The sequence below is a fragment of the Vitis riparia genome, unplaced genomic scaffold (genome assembly GCF_004353265.1).
Source record: "Vitis riparia cultivar Riparia Gloire de Montpellier isolate 1030 unplaced genomic scaffold, EGFV_Vit.rip_1.0 scaffold618_pilon_pilon, whole genome shotgun sequence".
NCBI lineage: Eukaryota > Viridiplantae > Streptophyta > Magnoliopsida > Vitales > Vitaceae > Vitis > Vitis riparia.
Window position 1 is genome coordinate 80,066 of NW_023269713.1, and position 24,124 is coordinate 104,189.

At 32.7% G+C, this 24,124-nt stretch overlaps 1 protein-coding gene across 1 annotated transcript; it reads right to left on the reverse strand.

Moving 5' to 3' along the window:
* Window positions 1–17,232: 17,232 nt before the first annotated feature.
* On the reverse strand, window positions 17,233–21,091 carry LOC117910135. Its single transcript, XM_034824192.1, is given in 2 exon segments — window positions 17,233–18,890; window positions 18,961–21,091. Coding segments are annotated over 2 exon segments (3,789 nt in total).
* Between the last annotated feature and the right edge of the window lie 3,033 nt (window positions 21,092–24,124).

The window sequence follows — 24,124 nt, forward strand, 5'->3', positions numbered from 1 at the left end:
TTTGGAGTCATAAATTTAATCGACTAACTAAACAATTGAATAAAAGAAAAAAAACACACAGAATAAATAAAATTAGTCAAAAACTAAAATGAACTATTTTTAAACACAAAATGACAACATGAGAATAGATTAAACTAATAGCCTACAATTCGAAAGCATAGAATTAATGGAAAAATGGAATAAAAAAATCTTAACATAAACTAAACAATATGAAACCAACCAAATTAATTAAAACTCTAAAAAAATATCAACTAAAACAGGATCAATCAAAACTAAAATAATTATTTATTTTTTATTTATTTTATTTTATTTTATTTTTATTTTTTTATTTTAAAACATGAATATATCAACGCGGAATGAAATAAATTAACCAACTTAAATTCTAGAACTAATAAACTAAAAGGATGAATCATGAATTAAATTTAACAACCTTTAGATATGAAAAGAGTGACATGGAAGCAATTGAACTAATAAACTGAATTTTAATAACATTTAAACTAAAAGATAAATTAAAACTAAACTAAAAGAAATTATGAATTTCCTAATTGAGAACAAAAATAATGCCAATCAAAATTCTAAATTTTTAACCATTATCACAAATTATCCAAACTCTAAAAAATCCTAACTTTTCCATTATCAACAAAATTGCCCAAACCAATACTTAAACATAATAATAATAATAATAATAATAATAATAATAATAATAAGTAAATAAATAAAAAAATCTAATTTGTCGAACTAAGAAAATAAATTGTAACTACATTAAACATAAATCATAATTTTCAAGCAAGAATGATAAATCAGTAATAATTAATTTAGTTAGTTAAGAAAAATTAAAAATTAACATCTAAGCTAAATATAAATTTACAATAAAATAAAATTTTAAAATGCATAGGCCGAATGGGAATAATACAAAACTAACTTTAACAAATTTAAAACATGAATACATTAACATTGGGAATGAGTACCTAAATATATAAAATTCTGAAATAATTATGAATGGCATTGAATAGTCATGAATCAAAATGAAAATAGGAAGAATTAATTTACCTTTCTCGAAGACGCGTGGGCTACTTTTGTTAGTGACAGTATGATTTTTAAAATCAATTCCACCTGGTGTGGTGGTGGATACCATGCACTGCAAATACTTGCACAGTCACCAAAACAGTGCGTATTAGTGGAGAGAAATCTTCCTTGATAGTGTGTTGCCCTTGAGAGAATCTGGTGGTCTCCTTTATGTCCTCCAAGCAACAACCCCTTAAATTGAATGACATTTTCTATGGCCGCGTGATCCCCTTTGGTGCAGCCCGCGCTTGGAGTCCTTCTTGGTGGCTGGTTTCTGGGCAAAATCTGGCGAGCTCCTTTCAAAGTCCAGAACGTGTGGATGTTCTCGATGAGAAACCCACGTTTGGTGAAGACGAAGGTAATCCGCGTCTTGACCGGAGCGAAGACTTCTTGGACGATATATTTTTTTTTAAGACGATAGCTCCTAATAGTTCACGAAAACACAATCTGATCCGGCTGCTATTGCGCCATTCAAGGTACAGTCGTGCTTCTCCGAAGCTTTTCCGGTGCGACTGCCTTCTTTCCCTTCCTTCTCAATGGTTCCCCTTCCCTTCTCTCAAGCCTCTACCCTATTCTCCTCTAAAAACCAGCCCCACTTCATCACCGAATCTGCCATCTTTTCATGCCCTGAATCCCTCTTCTCTACTACTCTTCTCTCCTCGCTCTTCTCTCTCCGCTCCTCTCTCTCTACTGCCCTCTATCTCAAAACCAGCCACCTTCCTTTCTCTATAGAGCACTCTGTCTGTCTTTGAATCCTCTACCCTATTCTCCTCTCAAAACCAGCCCACTTCATCACCGAATCTGCTCTCCCTTCAAGTCCCAGAATCACCTTCCCTCCCTTTCCTTTTTATTTTTAACAATATAAATCTCCTTTTCCCCCTCCTCCATTCAGCTGTGATCTCTTCTTTCTATATGCAGCCCGGATTCCTATTTGAAGCCATGATCTCACTTCCCTTAATGAGGACTCTTCCCAAAACGTTCACGCCTACCTTTCAATGTATCCATCCCACCATGCATCCAAGGAAATCTTCCAATTATTCAATCCCAATGTGATTGTGCACACCTTCCATACTTTTCCTACAAAATTTCAAAGTTAATAGATTAAATAAAAAAATCATAATAATAATGATAAAAATGAGTAAAAGTAATAATAATAATAGTAGTTATAAAATAAAAATAAAACATACAAATAAATTTTTCAAATTAAAATAGATAAGTAAGGGCAATTATTATAGAAAAAGTGACAAAATAATAAGGAAATAAAATAGATGAAGAAATAGACAAGATAATGAATATAATAAATAAAAATAAGATAATAAAAATTCAAGTCATGCCACTTTAAAATAGACGAGCCATGCAAGTCATGCAAGCCATACAAAAAAATGCAATCATGCAAACATGCAAAAAAATACTTAAAAGGTGACCTAAGTGGGCCTAAGTGAGCCTAAGTGGGCCAAGTAGGCTACCCTAAAAGCTATGCTAAAAAAAGAAAGAAAACCCTAAGTCTAAATCAGGCCTGCTAAGGGTCACAATAAGGGATCAAGTAATTCCTCAACCAAAGTCTCCAAGGTGACAGAAAAGGTAAGTAGTATGAGTAGCAATGGGCCACCAAGGAACTAACTATAAAGTATCGAACAAGTATTTAATAAGACATGTGCTAGGAGGACAAAATTGAGGGTCTACAAATATGCCCCTCTTCGGTAGAGATCACGAGTGTAAGGAATGTGAGTAAAAATACGAACAAAGAATGGAACAAAGTGAACTATATCGAAGAACTAGAGAATGACCAGAGATTTCGTCCTAGCACATGACGAGAGTAAGAACGGAACATGGGTCTGCAACGACAAGAATGGAACAACTCTAATTGAGGGTCTACACTTATCCGCATTAAACTTCTCCATTCATCAATTCCATTTAATTAATTAAAGAAATCAAATCCATTACCTTAAACAAACAATTATTTTAGTAAAATTTGTCCATGGAGAGGGTGTGGATTGCTCAAGAAAACACTATTAATAGTGTGATGATTATGAACTCCTATAATCTAGTGAGCATAATATTGCTAGTTCTCATTTACTCAAAAACCATTTATTTTAGTTTTTATGCTTTACAAAATGGCTTGAGGTTGTTGCATATCATTGTTGTTCTGTTAAGAAGCTAAATTGAATGCTTTCTGGTTTGGTTATGTAATCAAATTTGCATCCACAATTGAGAATATTTTAGACATTAAACAACTTACTGAGTTAGATTCATAATCCAATAATTATTAATTTTAAGATTTGATTATTTAATGCGAATTCCTTTAGCATTATATTTTAACAAGTAATGAAAAGATATTACAAAATTTTATAGGTGTGGGAGGATATTAGAGTTAGGTGTAGTTCTTCTAGAAAATATATTGAACACAATATCTTTGGTCAAAAAAGAAAAGGCCTAGGACCATTGAATTAAATAAGGCAAAAAGACATGATTAGGTAGGACATTTATCTAACCTTTTATCCATCTTGATTCTTACACTTTGGACCTTTCTTATAAAAGAATAATTCAAATGTTAAATACAATGATAATGTGGATGACATTAAGATATGAATTAGGTGATGACAATAGTTATTTTATCACACCAATTCACTTTTTGAAAAAAGTCTTCATCACATATTACAACAGTTATAATATGCCACATATCACAACATTTATAATATGCCACATATCACCATCCTAACAAAAATATGAATTTAAAGTGGAATCACCATCTTAAAAAAAAAAAAATTAAAGTAGAAAAAAGATGTAATATAGCTAAATACTACTAATATAATAACAACAACATCAATAACAAGAGAAATTGCTAGCGGAAGCAATGGTTTACAAGATGAGTCACAAGGCTCAAAACAACTAAATTATTGAACTAAAATACATAATGAAAATAGATTATATGTCCCATGAGTCTATCAAGATAAGCACTAGAGTTAGATGTTGGTTTATCAAGGAAATCAATTGAGCTAAATGTTTAGTGACTTGCTCTTTGAAATCAATTGAGCTAGATGTCAAGTGACTTACTCTTTGAAACTATTGTACTACCTTAATTGGGATACAAAAGTCTTCACCTGTAAAACATTAAATCTACAAAATCAATTGAATAGTCATGATACACAAGTGTTAAGATGATCAATCTATGTTAAAGATAGTTTTAAAACATATCATATAATAAATTTAGTAAATAGAAATTAGCATAGAATAATCATAATAGCATTTAAATAAAATATGAGATGAAAAACATGCAATCATAGGTCTTGACATATTTATGGTTAATTCAATGGCTATAAGAAAGCCTATTACTTGTGAATCACCCAATCTTCAAGGTCTCACTACTTTGTGACTAGGTTCTTCGATAATACTAAAAGTTTGAAAACCAAATTCAAAGAAATGTGTGGTGCCAATCTTGCTAAAAAGGCATTGGGGTTCTAATCAAAGTCAAACAATTGTATATGCATGTGATATCAATTATCAAGTTTAGATAAAACCCCTAGCTTTAAGGTCGCGTGCATGCACACACCAAAAAATTAAAGAGAGATGCGGTTGATTTGTTTAAGTGGAATATTATACCAAACTATAGCAAACCACTGTGCACAAATTCTAAAGTAATAGGGATCACAATGAAGGTAGATTGCAAAAACAGCATTCCAACTTACATTGTTTTGAATTTTAACCTCTTAGAATTGGTTGTATGCATCCTTATTAGAAAAAGGTTTCCATAATACCTCGCCACTAAAACAAGAGAGTTATTAGAAATTGTTATAAAGCATAAAAAAATTTGTATACCTCAATTTAGGAATACTTTACCCTCCTCCTAAAGCCATTTAGATGAATAATATTTAGTGTAATGTATACTGTACTCCAAGCTAGTATACTAAAACATAACAAATTTGTAAATCTAAGAATAAACTCATCAAGGTTTGATAATGCTTATGACCTTGGCAGATGGTGGCCAATCAAAAGGCGTTTGCAGATTGAAGTTGCTAGAAGACCTACTACTTGGTATTGGGAGGCACAAGGAACTTAGAGAGCTAACCATTGATGGAGAATACTAAGCATGAGCAAGAGAAGCTACATTAGAACATTCTATTGGAGATATTGACATTGACATGGGATTGAAAAATGGCAAATCATTAACTTAAACACCAAAGTAGAATTAACATCATGTACAACAAAAAATCCATTAAAAAAACCAAAAATTCTAGAAATAGAGTTTGTCATTTGATTGATCATGATAATTAATAAACCTAAGAACATTTTTTTATGGTTAAATTTTAAAACACTAAGAAAATCTAGATGATGAGGCATTCATGATCTTACTTAATTGGCTAAAACCTCAAGGTCCTCTACAAATTAAAAGAATTCAATTTTTATCAATGTCTTACTTTTGTGAATGTAATCCTGACTTTTGTGATATGAGTTTAAATTTCGTTAACTTAATTTGAATATTATGAACAGATAAGTTAATTTATTTACATAATATATATAGATATATATAGATATATAATCATATTTTCAAAATAATCCAATAACGAAGTGACCAGAGATTAATTTAAAATAATTATATATGCACATAAACATGTATACATCTATTCTTGTTAACTTGTGAATTAAAGAATGAATTTTAAAAAGTTTTGGTCTTGAAAAATCAATATCATAATTTTATCTTGAACACAGCCCTTACAAAAACATTTGAAAGGAAAATTTTGCATTTGAGATGTACTTCTCCTCTTGAATTTGATGGTTTATTCTTAATTTGAGATTCTCTTTCCTTTTGATAAAATCAAATAGGGTGCGAGTACAAATTGATAAAGGTTTAATCAAAATTTAAATTTTACTTGAAACATCTTACTTGCCTCAATATGCATGAATTTACTGATCGAGTTTTGAGCTTTTCATCTTCAATTGCTTGAGATATTTCATCTAGACATCAATCAAACTCAAGGCTAAGACATTAGATTATATAATTTTTTGTACTAAACTTGTTTAACAGAATGTTTAGTTATTCGAAAGTAATAACTTTTGAACGAAAGAATTAATTCAAACAACAATTTTAGTTAGCAAAATCAATGCCATAATTTAATTCTTAACTTGTTTGGAATTAATAACTAGTAAGATACACCAACCTTTAAAATATTTCAAAGCAAAATATTTGAAATTGAAATGTTCTTCCCCACCTAGTAAGATATAAAGGTTTCCTCGCATTTTTTAATACTTGTTTCTTAAAATTTCATTTAAGTTAAACAACATAAAACATAAAACAATTTTTTTATTACTTTATATTAATAAGGATATTTGAAAAATTATTTTTAAAAATAGTTTTTCAAAATAAAAAACAAAAAATTTGTTTGGATAAGTTTTTTTAAAAATAATTTTTCTATTTGATTTTGTAAAAACAATGTAAATTGAATTTATATAATATTAATTAAATTTAATTCAAGTCTTATTAAAAATGACAATAGTTTTGTAATAAATTAAAAATAAATAGTTTTTAGTAAAATATGAATAGTAATATATAATCATAAATTATGTTTTTTATAAAGAAAATATACTTTATATGTTAGAAAAATATGATATTAACATCTTTGTAAAAGCATAATTGATTTTTTTGTTAAAATAAATAATAATAAAATAATAATTATTAAAAATATTTTACTCAAAATGAATAATGAATCAAGTTTAACATTTTTAATATGTAAATGAGTCAAATTTTCCACTATGTGCACACATATAGTACTCTTGATTATAAACACAATATTCTAGAATGCTTTGATTTAGTATACAATTAATTGGATAGGTTTTCTTAATTTTAAATTACTCTTAAAAATTAAAAGATTCATTAGAGAATTTAAATTATTAATTATGTCTTACTCAATTTAGAATCTATTTACTTAGTGAAAAAATTCAAAAAATATAGTTGTGTATATAAGAGAAATAATAAAATCATGACTTATAATATATCAGTTTTAGTCTATTGTTTTTTGTAGTAATTATATTTATTTTTTTAGTTTCAAATTATTTTTAATAATTGTTAAACTCATTAATAAATTCAATATAAAGTGTAATTTAATTTGAAGTTCATTTCTCTAATGAGAAAATTTATAAGAATATAATTATGTGTAGAAAAGATATAATAGTGTCATTGTGAATCAATTTGTAGTTATAAATTTTTTACATTAATGGATTCACTATTTGAATTTCATATTATTTTTAAAAATTACTAAACTCATTAATAAATCCAACACAATAAATCTTATTTAAATTGGAGTTTATTTGCCTAGTAAAAAAAATTGACAAAATATGATTTTATGTAGAAAAGAACTAATATAGTCATTTTAGATCAATTTTTGTTCATAAATTTCTGATATTAATTGGATTACTATTTAAGTTTTAAGTTATTTTTAAAAATTGTTAGTCTCATTAATGAATCTAATGCACTAATGCCTTATTTGGTAACTATTTTTTAATTTAATTATAAAAAATTTTAGGGAACCTTTCCTTATGTTTTTGGATTATCATCCAAGCAACCAAATAAATTATTGAGGCCTCATTTAATTCCAGTTTACAAAAACATCTAAGAAGGCCTAGAACATGACAGAATTTCATAGCATGCATAAACCAAAATTTTTAACCAATACAAGAGTATGATAAAATGATACAAAAAATCATGCAACATGCTTAGAATGTTAGATTTACAAGGAAAAAAAAAAAAAAAGAAAAAGTGGCAAGGTCAGCAAGCAAACGAATGAATTTTAAAAACATACAAACAGTTCATCTATTCAAAATTAGAACAATACAATGAGTACAGGAACGAAAAATTACATTTTTCAATTTAGAAAATATTTTTTAATATTTTGTGTCTAACTCAACTTCTAGAAGCTAGAATTAAAGAAAAATATAAAATCAAATTTACAAGGTCATCTAATAATTTTAAAACACAGAAATAGCCTAGATGTCTAGAATTAGGTAAAAATTGAACCTATCAAAAGATCAATTCATAACTCTTATTTGAAAAAGGCTTTAAAACATCCTAAGATAGTCAAATCAAATTTTGAATTTCGAGACGCAACAAATCCAACAAGCGAGCAATAAAAGGTTTTTAAAAATAATTTTATATAGGGGTTTCACCAAGTCCCCATTTGATATACACAAATCTAGCCTATGCATTCTCAGGCTCGCATGAGTATTGATAAACTCATCAAAGCTAGGAATTATACCATTTATTTGGGGCCACAAGCTTGGATTCATGTGTCATTCAAAAATAAAATTTTATTGAAAATCGAATGAAATTTGGTTGCATATCTTTACAAAAAGAGATTTTTCCCATAAGGATTTTAAGTGAATTTTTGAAATTAATTTTAATTAGAATCTTTTGAAAAAAGGTTTGTTTCTTAAAAGAGAAAATAAAATTTAGAATTTGCAACAACAAAACATAAGGATTTAAAACCAAACACTACAAGAGAAACTAAAATCATAAAGTGAAATTTTTGGCAACCAAGCAAACTAATATGGTGAGGTAGAGGTCAATCTTCATTATTTTTCAGAGGCTTCAAAAAAAAAATCAAATTAAATGAAGGATCACTAAAGTAGCAAACAAAGCATTTTAGATTAAACAAACTAACAAAATATCTATTCATGAACTAACCACTAAGATTCTAAAAGCATATAAACTAAGATAAGGTCAAAAGAGAACTAACATAAGACAACCTATACACATAAACATGTGAATATAATAATGTGAATATAGTAACACAAACATGTAATTCTAATCAAACCCATGAACTAATTAAGGGTTAATCAAAAACTTAAATTAACAATTCTAAAACATGAGTAAAACTACATAAGAATTAACTAAAATTTTGAATAACATATGAACTAAGCTACCATCAATCGAAAATTAAAACTAACAAACTTAAAACATGAAAATAATAATATGAGATCAATTAAACTAAATTAACTAACATTTTGAAAAAACATATAAATTGAATAGGATGGATCACCGACTAAAATTAACTATTTTCTAAAACATGAACATCATAAAATAGGATCGATCAAATTAATCAACTAAAATTCTAAAAGAAAAACACTCAAACCAAATTAGATGAATAAAAAACTGAAGTTTAACAAATTTAAAACTAAAATCCCATAACATGGAATCAATCAAACTAATTAACTAAAAATCTTGGAAACACAAAATGAATATTGAGGAATCAAAATCTAAAACTAACAAACTTGAAACATAAAAATTGTAACATGAGATCAACTAAATTAATTAACTAAAATTCCCAAAGACACAAAATAAATATTGATAAATCAAAGTCTAAAACTAATAAACTTGAAACATAAAAATTGTCACATGAGATCAACTAAATTAATTAACTAAAATTAGAAAAGAATTATAAACTAAATGATATGGATCAAAACTAAAATTAATAATTCAGAAGAATGAATATCTTAACATGGGATCGATCAAACTAAACTTTAAAGATTCTAAAACAAGTAAACTAACCTAAGAACAATTCAAAAATTAACAATTAAAGATTTTTAAAGCAAGTAAACTATCATGGGATCATTCAAGAATTAACAACTAATAAAAAATAATACATAAACTAATGGACCAAAATGCAATTAAAACAAAAACAAATCGGAACCAAACATCCTAAAAACAAAAAAAAACTACCACCACTATTGACATCTGTAATAGGCATAAGCCCCATCCCCCTCGATGTTTCTTCCACTAGTTTCTTATTTAGTGGTTTGATAAAAGGATTGACCAAGTTCAACTCTGACCTCACAAATTCTAAGGATATAACCCTGTTTCAAGCAGTTGCCGCACAATATTGTGCCTTAGGCGTATATACATGTTCTTCCCATTAAATATTTTACTCTTAGCCTTAGTAATTGCAACTTGGCTATCAGAATGCATAGACATAGACGAGGCTGGTCTCATCCATAAAGGGATATTTGCTAAGAGGTTTCTAAGCCACTCAGCCTCGAACTTGCCTTTTCTAAGGTAATAAAATCAGCTCCATAGTAGACTGAGTAATGCAAGTTTTCTTGGCAGACTTCCAAGAAACTGCACTTTCACCAAGGATGAAAACATATCCACTAGTGGATTTAATCTCATCTGAATCCGAGATCCAATTTGCATCACTAAATCTTTCAAGGACACTTGGAAATCCACTATAGCACAAACCATAGTTAATGGTGCCTCTCAAATACTTAAGGACTCTACGAACAATAGTCCAATGGTCTTGATTAGGACTTTGGGTGTACCGACTCAATCTACCTACTGCATAAGTAATGTCAAGTCTAATACATTTCATTAAGTACATTAGTCTCCTTATGATCTGAGCATACTCTATTTAGGCAACACTGCATTTTTTATTTTTCTTCAGCTGTGAGCTAGGATCATAAGGAGTTGACATTGGTTTACAATCAAAGTGTTCAAACTTTCTTAGGATCTTCTCAACATAGTGCTCTTGAGAAAGTTTAAGCCCATTGGGTGTTCTAGTTATTTTAATTCCTAGAATCACCTCTACCTCTCCTAGGTCTTTCATATCAAACTTAGAACCTAAGAATTTCTTGGTCTCACACACAACCTCTAGGCTAGTTCCAAAGATCAGCATGTCATCAACATAAAGGCAGATGACTACACATGTGTTATCCTCATACTTGCTGTAGATACACTTATCAACATTATTAATGGAATATCCATTAGTTACTAATGCATGATCAAACTTGTTGTACCACTGTTTGGGAGCTTGTTTTAACCCATATAGTGATTTAACTAGCTTACACACCTTTTTTTCCTTCCCTAGAACTACACAACCCTCAGGTTATTCCATATAAATTTCCTCTTCCAAATCCCCATTCAAGAATATAGTGTTGACATCCATTTGGTGTATCACTAGATTATGAATGGAAACTAGAGTGATCAATACTCTAATTGATGCTATTGTAGTCACAGGGGCAAATGTGCCAAAGTAATCTACATCATTCCTTTGTTTAAGCCTTTGGCAACTAAACGAGCTTTATACTTCTCTATAGACCCATCTTGTTTTAACTTTCTTTTAAATATCCACTTACAACTAATAGTCTTTGCAATAGGTGGTAAATCTATTAACTCCATACATGATTGATTCGATTTCACTATTAATGGCCTCCTTTAAGAAAGGTGCATTAGGAGAAGTTATAGCTTCTTTGTAGGATTTAGGGTCCTCATCTATTAGGAAGGTGTAGAAACCATCTCCAAGGTTTGTTTCTTTGCTATATCTTTTACTTCTAGATTCAAATTTAGAAAGTTCAATAGACTCGTCTCTACTTGTTTTTTGAACTTGTTGTTCACCATTTAGTTTCATAGGAAAGATGTTTTCAAATAAATCTACATTCTTTGTTTCTATTATGGTATTGACATCTACAAGATTGTTTTCTGACTTAGTAACAAGAAACCTATATGCCGCACTATTCTCAACATAGCCAATGAACATTGCATCAAAGGTTTTAGGACCTAGTTTTCGTTTTTTAGGTTCAAGGAAAAGAACTTTAGCTAAACACCCCCACACTTTCAGGTATGTTATATTAGGTGCATAACCCTTCCATAACTCATAAGGAGTTTTACCAATTTTCTTGTAAGGTATTCTATTTTGAATATGACACGTGGAGAGGATAGCTTCCCCCCCATAAGTTCAAGGGTGCTCCTGAACTTACCAATATTCCATTCATCATTTCTTTTAAGGTCCTATTTTTCCTTTGTGCTACTCCATTAGACTCAAGAGAATAAGGAGGAGTAGTTTCGTAAATCATCTCATGATCTTCACAAAAAGAATTAAAGGGGTTGGACTCATACTCTTCTCCCTTATCTATTCTAAGCTTTTTAATTTTCTTACTTAGTTGATTTTTCACTTCATTTTTGTACTTGATGAAAGCATCTCTTGCTTCATCTTTGTTTCTCAAAATATATACCCTTGTATAACTTAAGTAGTCATCTATGAAAGTTATGTAGAATCGTTTATAACCTCTTGTCATTGTATTTTTTAGGTCTCCTAAGTCACTGTGTATTAAACTTAGTATATTTGATTCTCTTTCAACTGTTTTGCAAGATTTCTTTGTGGTTTTAGATTTTACACAAGATTCATATTTTCCATGGTTTTCTAAGGACAGTTTAGGGATTAAACTCAATTCAACCATTTTCTTCATATATGAAAAGTTCACATGTCTTAGTCTACCATGTCAAATATCACAAGAATATGTAAGCAGAAAAAGAAGATGCATAATTATTGATAATATCATAAACATTTAACATAAATAAACCCTGATTACAATAGCCCTTCCCCACAAATGCATCATTCTTTATTAAAACTATTTTATCAGAGTCAAACAAGATCCTCACTCTTGCTTTCCCAAGCAGAGATACTAATACCAAGTTCCAATGGATATCTGGCACATGAAGAACATCACTAAGGGCAAACACTTTTCTAGAGGTTAGCTTGAGGAGAACTTTTTTCTTTTCCAATCATTGGAGTAGATCTAAAATCACCAAAGAACACTTGTTCATCTCCTTCCTTTATAGTGGTATAGGAAGTAAATGCACTTCTATTCCCACAGATGTGCCTGGTAGCCCCAAAGTCTACCACCCAGTCCTCCATATTGGTGACCATGCTCACCTCAGAGAATTTTACTACTATGATCACCTTTGTCTCTGCTAGATTTGCCTTTGAATTGGACTTCTCATTTCTCTTCCTATGGCGACATTGAGCTACATGGTGTCCAAACTTGCCACAGACAAAGCAATTACCCCGTTTTTTAATAGTTGAGTTCTGGACCTTGTTTGATGCATTGGGCTTGGTCCCAGAGTTTTGTTTTCTGGACCTATTTTTTTGGGTTTGGGTTTTTCTTCTACTACATTAGCCTTAGAAGACAATTCCTTAGTTTTCTCAACATTGTCCTTATTTCGATTTTGTTCCTTAATCCTAATATAGATTATGACATCTTTTAAGGACATTTGTTTCTTTTTATATTTCATGTTATTTTAGTAGTATTTCAAAGACTTTGGAAGAGTCTCTACTAAATAATCAGCCACAAAAGTATGGGTAATTTAATGTCTTCAATAGCTAAGTCATTAATCAACAAGTGGTAGTCATGGATTTGAGATGATACATCTCTATCCTCGGTCATTTGGAAATTTCTAAAATTCCCTATGGCATATTTCTGAGTTCCTGCATCTTTCAAGATATATTTTTTATTCATTGTATCCCAAATTTCTTTTGCAACTTTAAATTGACAATAAATATCAAAAAGTTCATTAGAAATGGTACTCAGAATAACATGCCTAACTTGTTTATTTCCCATTTCCCATGTAGAAAAACAAATCAAAACTATCTTCTGGTTTTGGGTCAGTCAAAATGTGTCCCAAGTTCACTACATCAATTGTAGAGAAAAACCTTTCTTTCCATCTCTTGAAGAATGTCCTGTTGAAGGGATCAATCTTAGAGGTGTCAGGACGGGTGTGAACTAAGGAAGCTTCCATCTGGGATCTATTTCAAGATTGTTGTTTTTAAGGGTATAACAAAGGACTAGCCAAAACAACAAAAAAAAAAAAAAAAAATAGCTAAGGTGACAAACGTCCTAAATAATCACCTCAAGACGAATCATCACTAGGGTACCAGTGGTCTACCTTCAGGATTCAAAAGCCAGAGAATCTCACCTTGGGTACATTATGTAAGCGAGACGTGTATAGCTCAGGTTCTAAAATAATCCTCTAGATAGATGCATGAAAGGGTCTCTAAAAACCTCTCTAAAAAATTGGTATATAGAGAGTGAAAGGTGGTCTGCTTTTATAGGCCACTAACATAGTCCCAATGGGACTCTACTTGTAAGTGGAACGGGACTCTACTAGCACAATCCCAATGGGACTCTTCCCAAAGATATAAGACTAAGTCAAACAGAATAAAAATTAAAATAAAAAAAATATTATTTTGAATTTTGTAAAAAAATTGTCGTGTTTGCTAAAACACTTTTTCACATTGACACTCTTCCTACAAATAGATGGTATGCTCCCCCATGAATGCATGCTAACCTTTCCAACTGATCTTTCTTCCAAACTTATGGTGCATAGTATGCTTTTTAAGCACACAGTCATGGTTTCCTAAAAATAAATTGATGGAGCTTCCTTTTACGTGAAAGCGTCACCCTTAAAGTAAGTCTTAGCAATTTGGGTTTCCTTTTAATATGTGAGAATTTGTGTTTTTCTCTTTTGCAATGGAGTGTCTTCGATCATTTCCAAATTCTGGTGGTGCTTCTTCCCAAAATAATTCAGTTGTGGATATCTCCATGTATGCATCCACACTTTCCATGAATTCTCCATTACATAGCCAAAGATAAAATTAAAATTAAAATTCATGCAATGCAATTATATTAAAAAAAAAAATTAGAAATCATGAAATTTAAAAAGAAAATAACAAGATCAATCACATGCATATATAAGAAAATCAAAATATTAATTCATGCAAATTAAAAAAAAATAGAATCATGAATCTCATGCAATTTTCTAAAATAAATAAATAAATAAAATATAAATATAAATATAAACATTACATATACAAAAATAAATAAATAAATAAATAAACTATTGCAATAGGTAATAATCAAAATATTAAATTCATACAACCAAAGATTGGTATTCTCATACAATCAAAAATCGAAGCCAAATGCTCACCTAATACTAAAAGCATGAAATTTAATTCAAGATCAAACTAAGTGACCATCCCCAAAAAAGCACCTAAGTGAAACTATCTTAATTTTTTTTTTTTTTTTTAAATCTAAGTAACTTATGCTTAGAACTAAACTAAAGAGGTTGTCAAATTCACAGTAAAGGTCCAAATAAATCCCTCAACAAAGAATCTCTTAAAGTGTCAATGGGCCACCAAGAAATGACTACAAATCAAGAGAAAAGTACATGAAGCACCTAGAACCACATGTGTTAAGAAGACAAAAAAAGAGGGTTTACACTAGTCATTAAGGCATTAAATGCATAACAATTGACCGTTGGCCTTTTTGAGGTTCCATTGGGTCTCGACTGGACCTAGACCAAGAAGGGTCAAGCCTCGACCAAGAATGCAAACTCATTGTTTGATTTTGGACAAAAACGAGAGTAATTTTTATCCTCGAACGAGAATGCAAACTCATTGTCTGATTTTGAACAAAAACAAGAGTAATTTTGTATCCTCGATTAGGAAGAGTGTGGACCCGCATTTTTCACGTGCGTCCCCACTCGATCGGCGAGACTCGCTTTTGATTATGTGAAAAATTAATTTTAGAAAAGTTGGAGTCGCCACTTATTTTATTTTTATTTTAAAGGGAAAATAAAACAAGAAAGAAAACCCTAAAATGTGACTCCATAATTTTTGGAAAAAAGCATGTCTTTGAAAAACCCGAGTCTAAGTCCGGGGATCAGGTTACCTATTGGGAAGGTACCTTTAAGAGGTAGCACCCCTCTAAGCCCTTTAAAGGTCTCTACTGACAAAATTAAGGGAAGTGTGGCAATTAATCAGTTAATTATAGATACCTAGATAGGCTTAGTGATTTTAGAGAATGGCATGCCAAACACAATCAAATTGCAATAAAGGAGAGTTAGGGTGCGTACCTGAACCGCTCTTCAAGCGCTATCATAAAACATAAAAGTTAGTGTAGAAATGTAGCACACAACATTTGTTTTATTCAAGCAAATCAGGCATATATCAAGACATCCAAGAATCACGTCAAATATGGATATGGTCATCAATGGCATACAAGTCCATAGAGTTCTAGAAAATAGATGAGAAGAGAGCGTACCTGGATAGCAAGCTAATACTCCTCTATGGGAATCAAGGTTAACCCAATAACAAATATAAAACAAATTCAAGCATATCTCCAAGAGGAATCAAAATCAATTAAATACCAAACAATCATCTTTAAAATCAATATTAGTGAAGATATCAAGAATGTAGGACCCCCCCACCAAAGTCCATATTACTTTTGCACGAATCGATTCAATGAATTCCATTGTTTGGAATCATGAAGTTTGTTCATGCTTATTGAAAAATCGAGAAAACCATGAAAATTAGTTAAAAATCAGATAAAACAGTGAAAGTGCATGCCCGAAGGAAAATGGCAGCAAATAGCATGTTAAAATTGGGATTTTATACCTAGATGCTCCTAAGATGGATTTTTTCAAAGCTGGGAATATTCAATTGAACAATGGTTTCAAAATTCAATTTAAAACAGTAAGTTCCCAATCAAAGAAGTAAATAGAGGAGAAAGTGTGTGCAGCGAGATAGCCATGATGGACTGGAGCTTGGGAGGTTTAGCTGTTGCTGGATTGCTGATGGTTGTATGAAGAGGCCTCTGTGCATTGCTGGCACGTTTGGAGTAGAGCTGGCCATATTCATTTCAAAGCACGCGCTCACTTGAGAAACCCTGATAAGACTTTTATGCAGGTCATGAGGTAAGAGTGTTGGTGCACAATTGAAATCCTCCAACAGTCTCTGTGCAACTTTTTCCGTTCACTTGCATCTATTTTAACCTTGAGAGACCCCACATAAATAAACGGTGTTTCAGGGGAGAAACCATCCTTTAAATGCAATAGAAAGACATCTTCATCTAAACTAAAGCATCATTTGGCAATCACTTTATCTCTTTCAAGATGCAGCCAAGGTATTCTCTGATTTATCTACAGCCATGATGTTGTGAAAATCAGCTGTGAGTCCTTTCAAAAATCTGGCAAAGCTCCTCTTCAAGAAACTATATTGTCCCCCTTAAAAATCTGGTCCTGCTTCTTCTTTCAAGATCTTCATTCTCCATATTTCTGAGTTTAAATTCCAAAATCTCATGCGAAGATTCATTGGCTGCAGATATGTCCTGACGGATGGCCTGACTCCAACATGTAATAACTTTCTATGAATTCTGGGTCCACATCTGGTTTGGGAATGTGTAGAGATAGATTCTCTTATCTTAACATCTGAATTCTATTTCTATTGTCAACTTGCTCACAAACAAATCTCTTCGACTGAATGCTCGCGTCTTAATTGATTTTCAGATGTCCAGTTCCTCGGATGACTCCTCATTCATCAGGCGTATCAAATTGCCCATAATAAGAAATTAATCCTCAGTCAAAAGATTCAGCAACTTAGTCGCGTGTGTGAAGTCAAATGGGCAGTAAGCTAGAGATTTTCTGATGGATCTTACATTTCTGGACTTTTGAAAGTGGCTGCCAAGAATACACCAAGCTCCTCTATCCTCTTGTTCCTCCTGAAGGTTTCTTCTCTCTTCTGTCATCTTTGTGCCAAGAGAATCCTCTTGATTCTCATATTGTGGGGTCTCATCTTCCACTGTGCTCTCATAGTCCAACTTTGTAGTTATGGTGCTGATTCCATGCTCCTGTTCCTCAGAAATTAATGCAGTAGACATTTCCTGAAGTTGCTCTTCTGGATTTTCTGCTTCTATAGTTTGATCAGCAGTGATCTCATCTTCAATAACTGCTTCGAAACTTTGATATGTGCATTCAGATATTGTATCAGATGGTCCTTTGATTTCTTCTTTAATTATACGTTCTTCTGATTCTTCCACAATTAGGCTTTTCTGTGTTCCATCATTTTCTTCAACACATTGTTCTCTGGACTCAGATATTGTTTCAGAAGCTCCTTCAATTGCTTCAACTTCATCTACATGTGGCTTTTCCAGAATTTCACTCTCCTTGTTTCTGTTCTCACATGCAATAGCTGGAAGTTGAGACACCCCTTCAGAGGTTTCTTCAAGCTTAACTCTGTCAACTTCTTCACCATGTGGACTAGTTTCAGTTGCGGTGTTTGTTTGCAATGTCTTATCTTCTGAACTAGTCTCAATGATCTTTATATGCTTGTCATCCAGCTGAGCTTCCTGCAAGCTTGTCTGTTCTGTTTCCTCTTTTTCAGATGCAGTATCAATATTGTTAGAGCAAGTGTCCGCGTCTTCTATGACTTCCTCCTTAATTTCTTCTGATATTCCAGATACAGAGCTGGAGACGTCCGCTTTCTTCTCACTACCCTGTTTCTGTAGCATCTCTTCTTCCATTGCTTTTATAACGGGAGATCCTTCAGGGTCTTTGCTGAAATCTTCCTCAACCTCTAGGTTCGCTTTTTCAGTTTGCACTTCTGAATCTGTTGCGCTAGGATTCTCATTGGATACTGTCTCAGAATGTTGCTCCTTGTCAACTGATTCATCTTCAATGGATACTGCAGGAAATTCCTTGATCTCTCTCTCTCTCTCTATGATCAGTTCTTTGATGTTTTCACGTTCTTCTGCAGCTTTCTCAGCTCCCTCAGGCACCTCTTCTGACAGCTCCATGACCTTGTCACTTTCTGTTGGAGAATCTGAGTATTTTATTGCAGACGCATTTTCTTGATGCTCTAACTGTGATACTTCATCTAGAGTAATGCATTCTTCTTTTGATGGTTCAATCGGATTAATTTGCTGTATGTTCTCATTGAGTTCAAGTACCAATCCAGAAATTTCACCTTCCTTTGCCTTTCCATCTTCTGAGTACCTAATTATGGTTGTAATTCCATGGTCCTGTTCTTTAGAAAGCAATGTTTTGGATGTTTCCTGATGTTGCTCTTCTGATTTTCCTGCTGTGGCAGTCTGCATAACATTAATTTCATCTTCAATAACTGCTTCAACACCTTGATGGTTGCACCCATACACTAATTCAGATGGTCCTTTGACTTCTTCTTTAATTATACCTTCTGATTCTTCCACAGTTAGGCTTTTGTTCAGAGGAACTGCATGTTCCATTGGTAGATGAAGAAGACTGCCTCTTAACTTCACCAAAAGTAACTGGAATTTCTGAACCTTTACGACTTGGATGGCAAGTTGGCTTTGAAGAAGTTAATTTCCCATCAGACTGCACAGCCTTCAAATCACGGTTATTGCTTATAGAAGAAACTGAAACAGATTCGCCACGAGATGCAGGTTTTTGATCAGGCTTTGGTGTAGAAACACTAGAACCAGCCATTGCTGAACTACCCAATGTACGTTCTGATTTAAACGAATTCTTCCTATCAAATGAGTTTCGTTCTATAGCCTATTTTAATCATTTTGGATTCTGAACATGAGAAAAATTAGGGGAGAGCATTTTTACTTTTGATTCAGTAGCATTTAAACGGCCTGAGGATTTAAATGACATGGATTTTCCCATCATTTTACTAACACCCTCCTTCATATCAAGGGAAGCAGGTTCCCTAACCCTCTTCTGCTTTTCAGGAAGAACTTCCTCTACAGGTTTCACTTTTGGTTTTGTGTTTGAAGTGCTGAAAGAATTAGACTTTAACAAAGCACCACGAGGTGTAAGTCGTGGACCTGCAGTTGGAGATCGTGCAGTTTCCGGAATATCACTGGAGTGTGTGGTAGAAGGCGTTTGATGGACTGGCCTAACTTTCCCCTTATCTGAATTCTTGAATGAACCATTCCGAGATAATGCAGCTATTCTGCTAGGGCTAGATGACTTTGGCGATCCCGAGCTTAGTTCAACAGCCTGCCTTTTCACCACTGGACCAACTTCTGTATTCTCAGCATGTCTCTTACCAGAGACTTGTGTACCTGAAACAACTTTGTGGGTACTGTTTCCCTCAACATCTGAATCTTTTGTATCCAACTTCACAAGTACATCAGCATTTACAGCATTTACAGCATTTGCTTGTCCAGAAAGTTGATTTTTCTCAGTACCCTCCATTTCAACTTTCACTTGCTTCTGGTTTTCAATTTCCTTCTCAAACCTGCATTCTTCACACATCCAATTACCTTCTGGAACTTTATCCAGCATTTCTCGCATGCAATAGGTGTGCTCAGCACCATCACTGCATCTACTACAAATAGCAAGTAAATCCTCCCGACCTGCATCTCCACAGATATCACAAACTTTGACATCATGTTCCACAACGTCTGATTCATCACTCTCATCCACAAGCTGAGATTGCAAAGAAGGTTTCTCAATATCAGGTAACTTAGGCAACTCATTGCACTTCTTGACCTCCTCATCTTGGTCTACACATTTCAATGCTTCAGTCGGCCTGTCCTTACCATCCTTGTCAGTCTCTACTTCTAAGTCTGTATGAACTTCAATTGAAACCACAGAACTGCCTCCAATAAAACTAGTTTTACTATTTGCAATAGTATCAGCAGAGTCATATCCAGCAGATTTCTCACCAGATACAGCATTCAGTGCTGCCTCTTTTGTCGATGATGAATTCATATGCCCCATTGAGCACTCGGGCAATTCTTCCTTGAGATGAGAAGAGAAATCCTCTTCCAAATCTTTAACTTTTGGGTTGCAGGAAGGCAATCCACTGCCCTGTGAGCCAGTGCCAATATCAATATCTTTTAGGGAAGGAACCTCTGAAGGTGTTGATAAACTAGGAGGCACCTTCTGAATAGAATCTTGAGTATAACAACTCACTTGCCCACTGTTATTATGGCTCTTTTTCATATCACTGACATCACGACTGCCTGAGGCAGTTTGAAAATGAACAGTCTTTCCAAATCCCTCTTGACAAACACTACTAACTGAACCTGCACTACATTTTCTGTCAGCATTATAACTAGTCTTTTCATCTTTATTCTCAATAATACATGAGATGTTATCATCATGCACTTCTAAACCCTTTGGATCATCATACTTATTTGGAAGGCTTCTTTGATCAGAAACACATTTTGGTTTCGAAGCAAGGTGATCCTCTACAATATTTTCACTTGGAAGCATCTCAACATCTTCAGACGCATCCAATGCTGCTTGACTTTGAGCATTTTCAGAGAATGAATCATGACTTGAATTAGCACTGACTGGATTACTTATCTCACTGGCAGTATTTTGTAAGTTATCACATGTTCTACTCTTAAAAGGAGGTTGCACATCATTAACAGAATACTGGCTAACAGCATTTCCCCGGCAGTTTTCATCAGAAGATTCATCGGACTTTGACCCCATGAGAGCTTGGTTAAAATGCATGCAAGATGAGCAAGGACTGGAGCACACGATACAGGTCCCAGATTCTGCCCTAATATAAGCTTTCCGACTTCCCTTTTCAGCTGATGGCCTGTTTTCTCACCGTATTGGTCTGAATATCATAATCCGTCTCGTCCACAGGCCCTTGCATCCGACAGCTCCCTCTCAAAACTGAATCTAAGAACCTTAGGATCCACCAAAAACTCAGAAAACGTCCTCTACCAGTTCCCCTCTTTCTTTTCTTTGTTTCGTCCTTCAGCTCTCAAGAGGATTACGTCAACAACATCGCCCTTAAATGAGACCCAGATCGCACAATAGAAAACAATGACAGAGAATACCCAGTCGATGCGCAAACTGTCGTGCAGCAAGGGAGGAGTGCCAGAAAAATAGGAAAATATACAAATAGGAACAGAGAAACGGAAAAAAAAAACTCCAGGAAAGAAAAAAAAGGAAAGATAGGCAAAAAGTAAGTCCAAACAAAGCCACATTCCATTGTTTTGTCAATGGGCTTAAAAAAAAGTGGGGATATCAGAGAATAAGAGAATGATTCTTGGATATCAATATCAATGACAATCCCATTCATCAGCCATTAACAAGAGAGATTAAAAAAGACTAAAAGTAGAAACCAAAACAGAGCATGCTCATGCTCAAATATACTCAGCAAGAGAGAGATCAGTCCCAAATCTCCACAACAATCAATAAGATAACACCGGGACTTGCAGAATAATATTTAGGATCATATAGAGATGAGAGGATGCAAATTTCACATAACCATACCTGAAAGAACCAATCTTTGAGAAGAGTTGCTCAGCTTCCAATGAGATGAGGACTCGTGCTACCAGTCCTTCCCTCTCCCTTTGTGCTTCTCCTCAAGACAATCCCCCCAAAAATCACTAGAATTCCTATCTCTCTCTCCTCTCAGTGCGTGCTGCCAATCCCCTCTCTATGCCTCCTTTCAGACGATCCTCCTCCTGCCTCCTCCTCTTTTCCCTTTCCCCTTATACTCATATCAGCCTCTCAAACTCAATCTGCTCAAGAGAATCCCCCTTTCCTTTCTTCTATTTCCCTTCCTTTTTTAAAAAAATCAGAATGCTCATCTCCACTCATGCAGGGTCTTCTCTTTCCATATGTATGCAGCCACATTAATTCCTTTTTCCTCACAAAATATTTCTCTTACCTTTTTGAGTGCACATACCTTAGTGAGAGTTGAATAGCAGCCCCTATTCTCTTATCAAACAATTAAAAAAAATGAAAATAGAGAGAATAAAAAAACAAAAAGAGTTAGCAATCTTACAACCTATCAAAGATTAAAATAAAATAAAAAATAAATAAAGTAAAACAAAATAATTGAATAAAATAGTCAATCCTATGCGGGTCATGCAAGTCATACAAAAAGTGAGTCTAAAAGTGCCTAATGGGCCAAGTGTATCTAAAAGCTATCCTAAAATGAACGAAAAGCCTAAGTCTAAATTAGGGCTGCCAAGGGTCACAATAAGGGATCAAATAATCCCTCAACCAAAATCTCCGAGGTGACTCAGAAAAAAGGTAAGTGGTATGAGTAGCCATGGGCCACCAAGGAACTATTGTGGAGTACTGAAAACGAACTTAAAGGCATGTGCTAAAGGGACAAAATTGAGGGTCTACAAAGAGGTAATCGATTGAGTCAATTCTCAACTAGTTGAGCTGGTTCAATCCATCCTCAATTGATTGGACTAAAAACAGGCCTAAACCTCTTTTTTTTTTTTTTTTGAAAACCATATAATACTTAGACAACATCTTTAAGTACCTCTGTGGGTTAATTTATGATAGTTCTGCCTAAGTTTTGTGAAAATATACTCAAGTTTAGATAAGATGTGGTCTTTAAAGCTTAATGCTTAAGAAAACCAAGTACACAAAAGATGCATAATAAAGTAAAAATCTTAGGTGGACCCAAATATTCATTTCACATTGAGTTCCTAAGCTTGAATGGACTTCATACACCCTTGGCTTTGATTGTCATGGATTCTTTTATGCCTTACTTGTCATTTCTTTCAATTTTCTCCATTAATACCTAAAACTTAACTCGATGTTCAATTATTAGCATACTAACCATGATTTGTTATCATCAAAACATAATTAGGAGAATCTTTGGGCTAACAAGAACAAATAATGGAACAAATGTATAAAAAATATAATCAAGTACAATCAATGAGACGAAGGTATAAATAAATATAATTAAAATATAAATCAACAACATGTAAATGGATAGGTAACATCAAGGATGAAAATTTGGAAATATTTTTCCAATTTGTCACCGAAATATAGGATATTGGAAGTGGATGATGCCAAAAATAAAGAAGATAAGTCAACAATGAGAAAAAATGAAAAAAAAAAAATGGATTGAAATAATTGATAAAATGATATAAATTTGGTGGAAAAATTGGGTGCGTCGGTTAAAATTGTCGATGTTTTGATGAAAAATCACCTTGAAAAGATTATTATTTTTTCATATTTATTTTTTATTTTAAATTTATATTACCCTTTTATTTTAATTATTTTCCATATTTACAACATTAATCTTATTTTAAAAAATTAATATCACTTCGATTTTAATTTTTTTTAATATTTATCCTTTTAATTTTGTTTGATTTTTAATTTTTAAATTTTAAAATATTTAAAAGATAAATTTATTTAAAAGTTAATAAAATATTAAAACAATTAATAAAGTTATTATATTTTTTAAAATATAATTTTAAATTAAAATTAATTTGATAAGATAAATTAGTAATATAATTGTAGACCCCTTGAAACCAAAGTTTTTTTTCTTATTTTGAGGAGCACCCAGAGGAGCTGGCAACACCTTGGACGCGTGAGGGACTGACTTCCATGAAGCTTCATGCATGAGACGCGTAGCCTTGGACATGACCGGTCATGGTGGTGGTTGAAGTCTCAAAAGATGATGGTTGAAGCAAGAGAACAGGTGGAAGCGTGGAAGAGAAGAAAGAGTCGGGATAGAAGAAAAACAAAGTAGAGAGC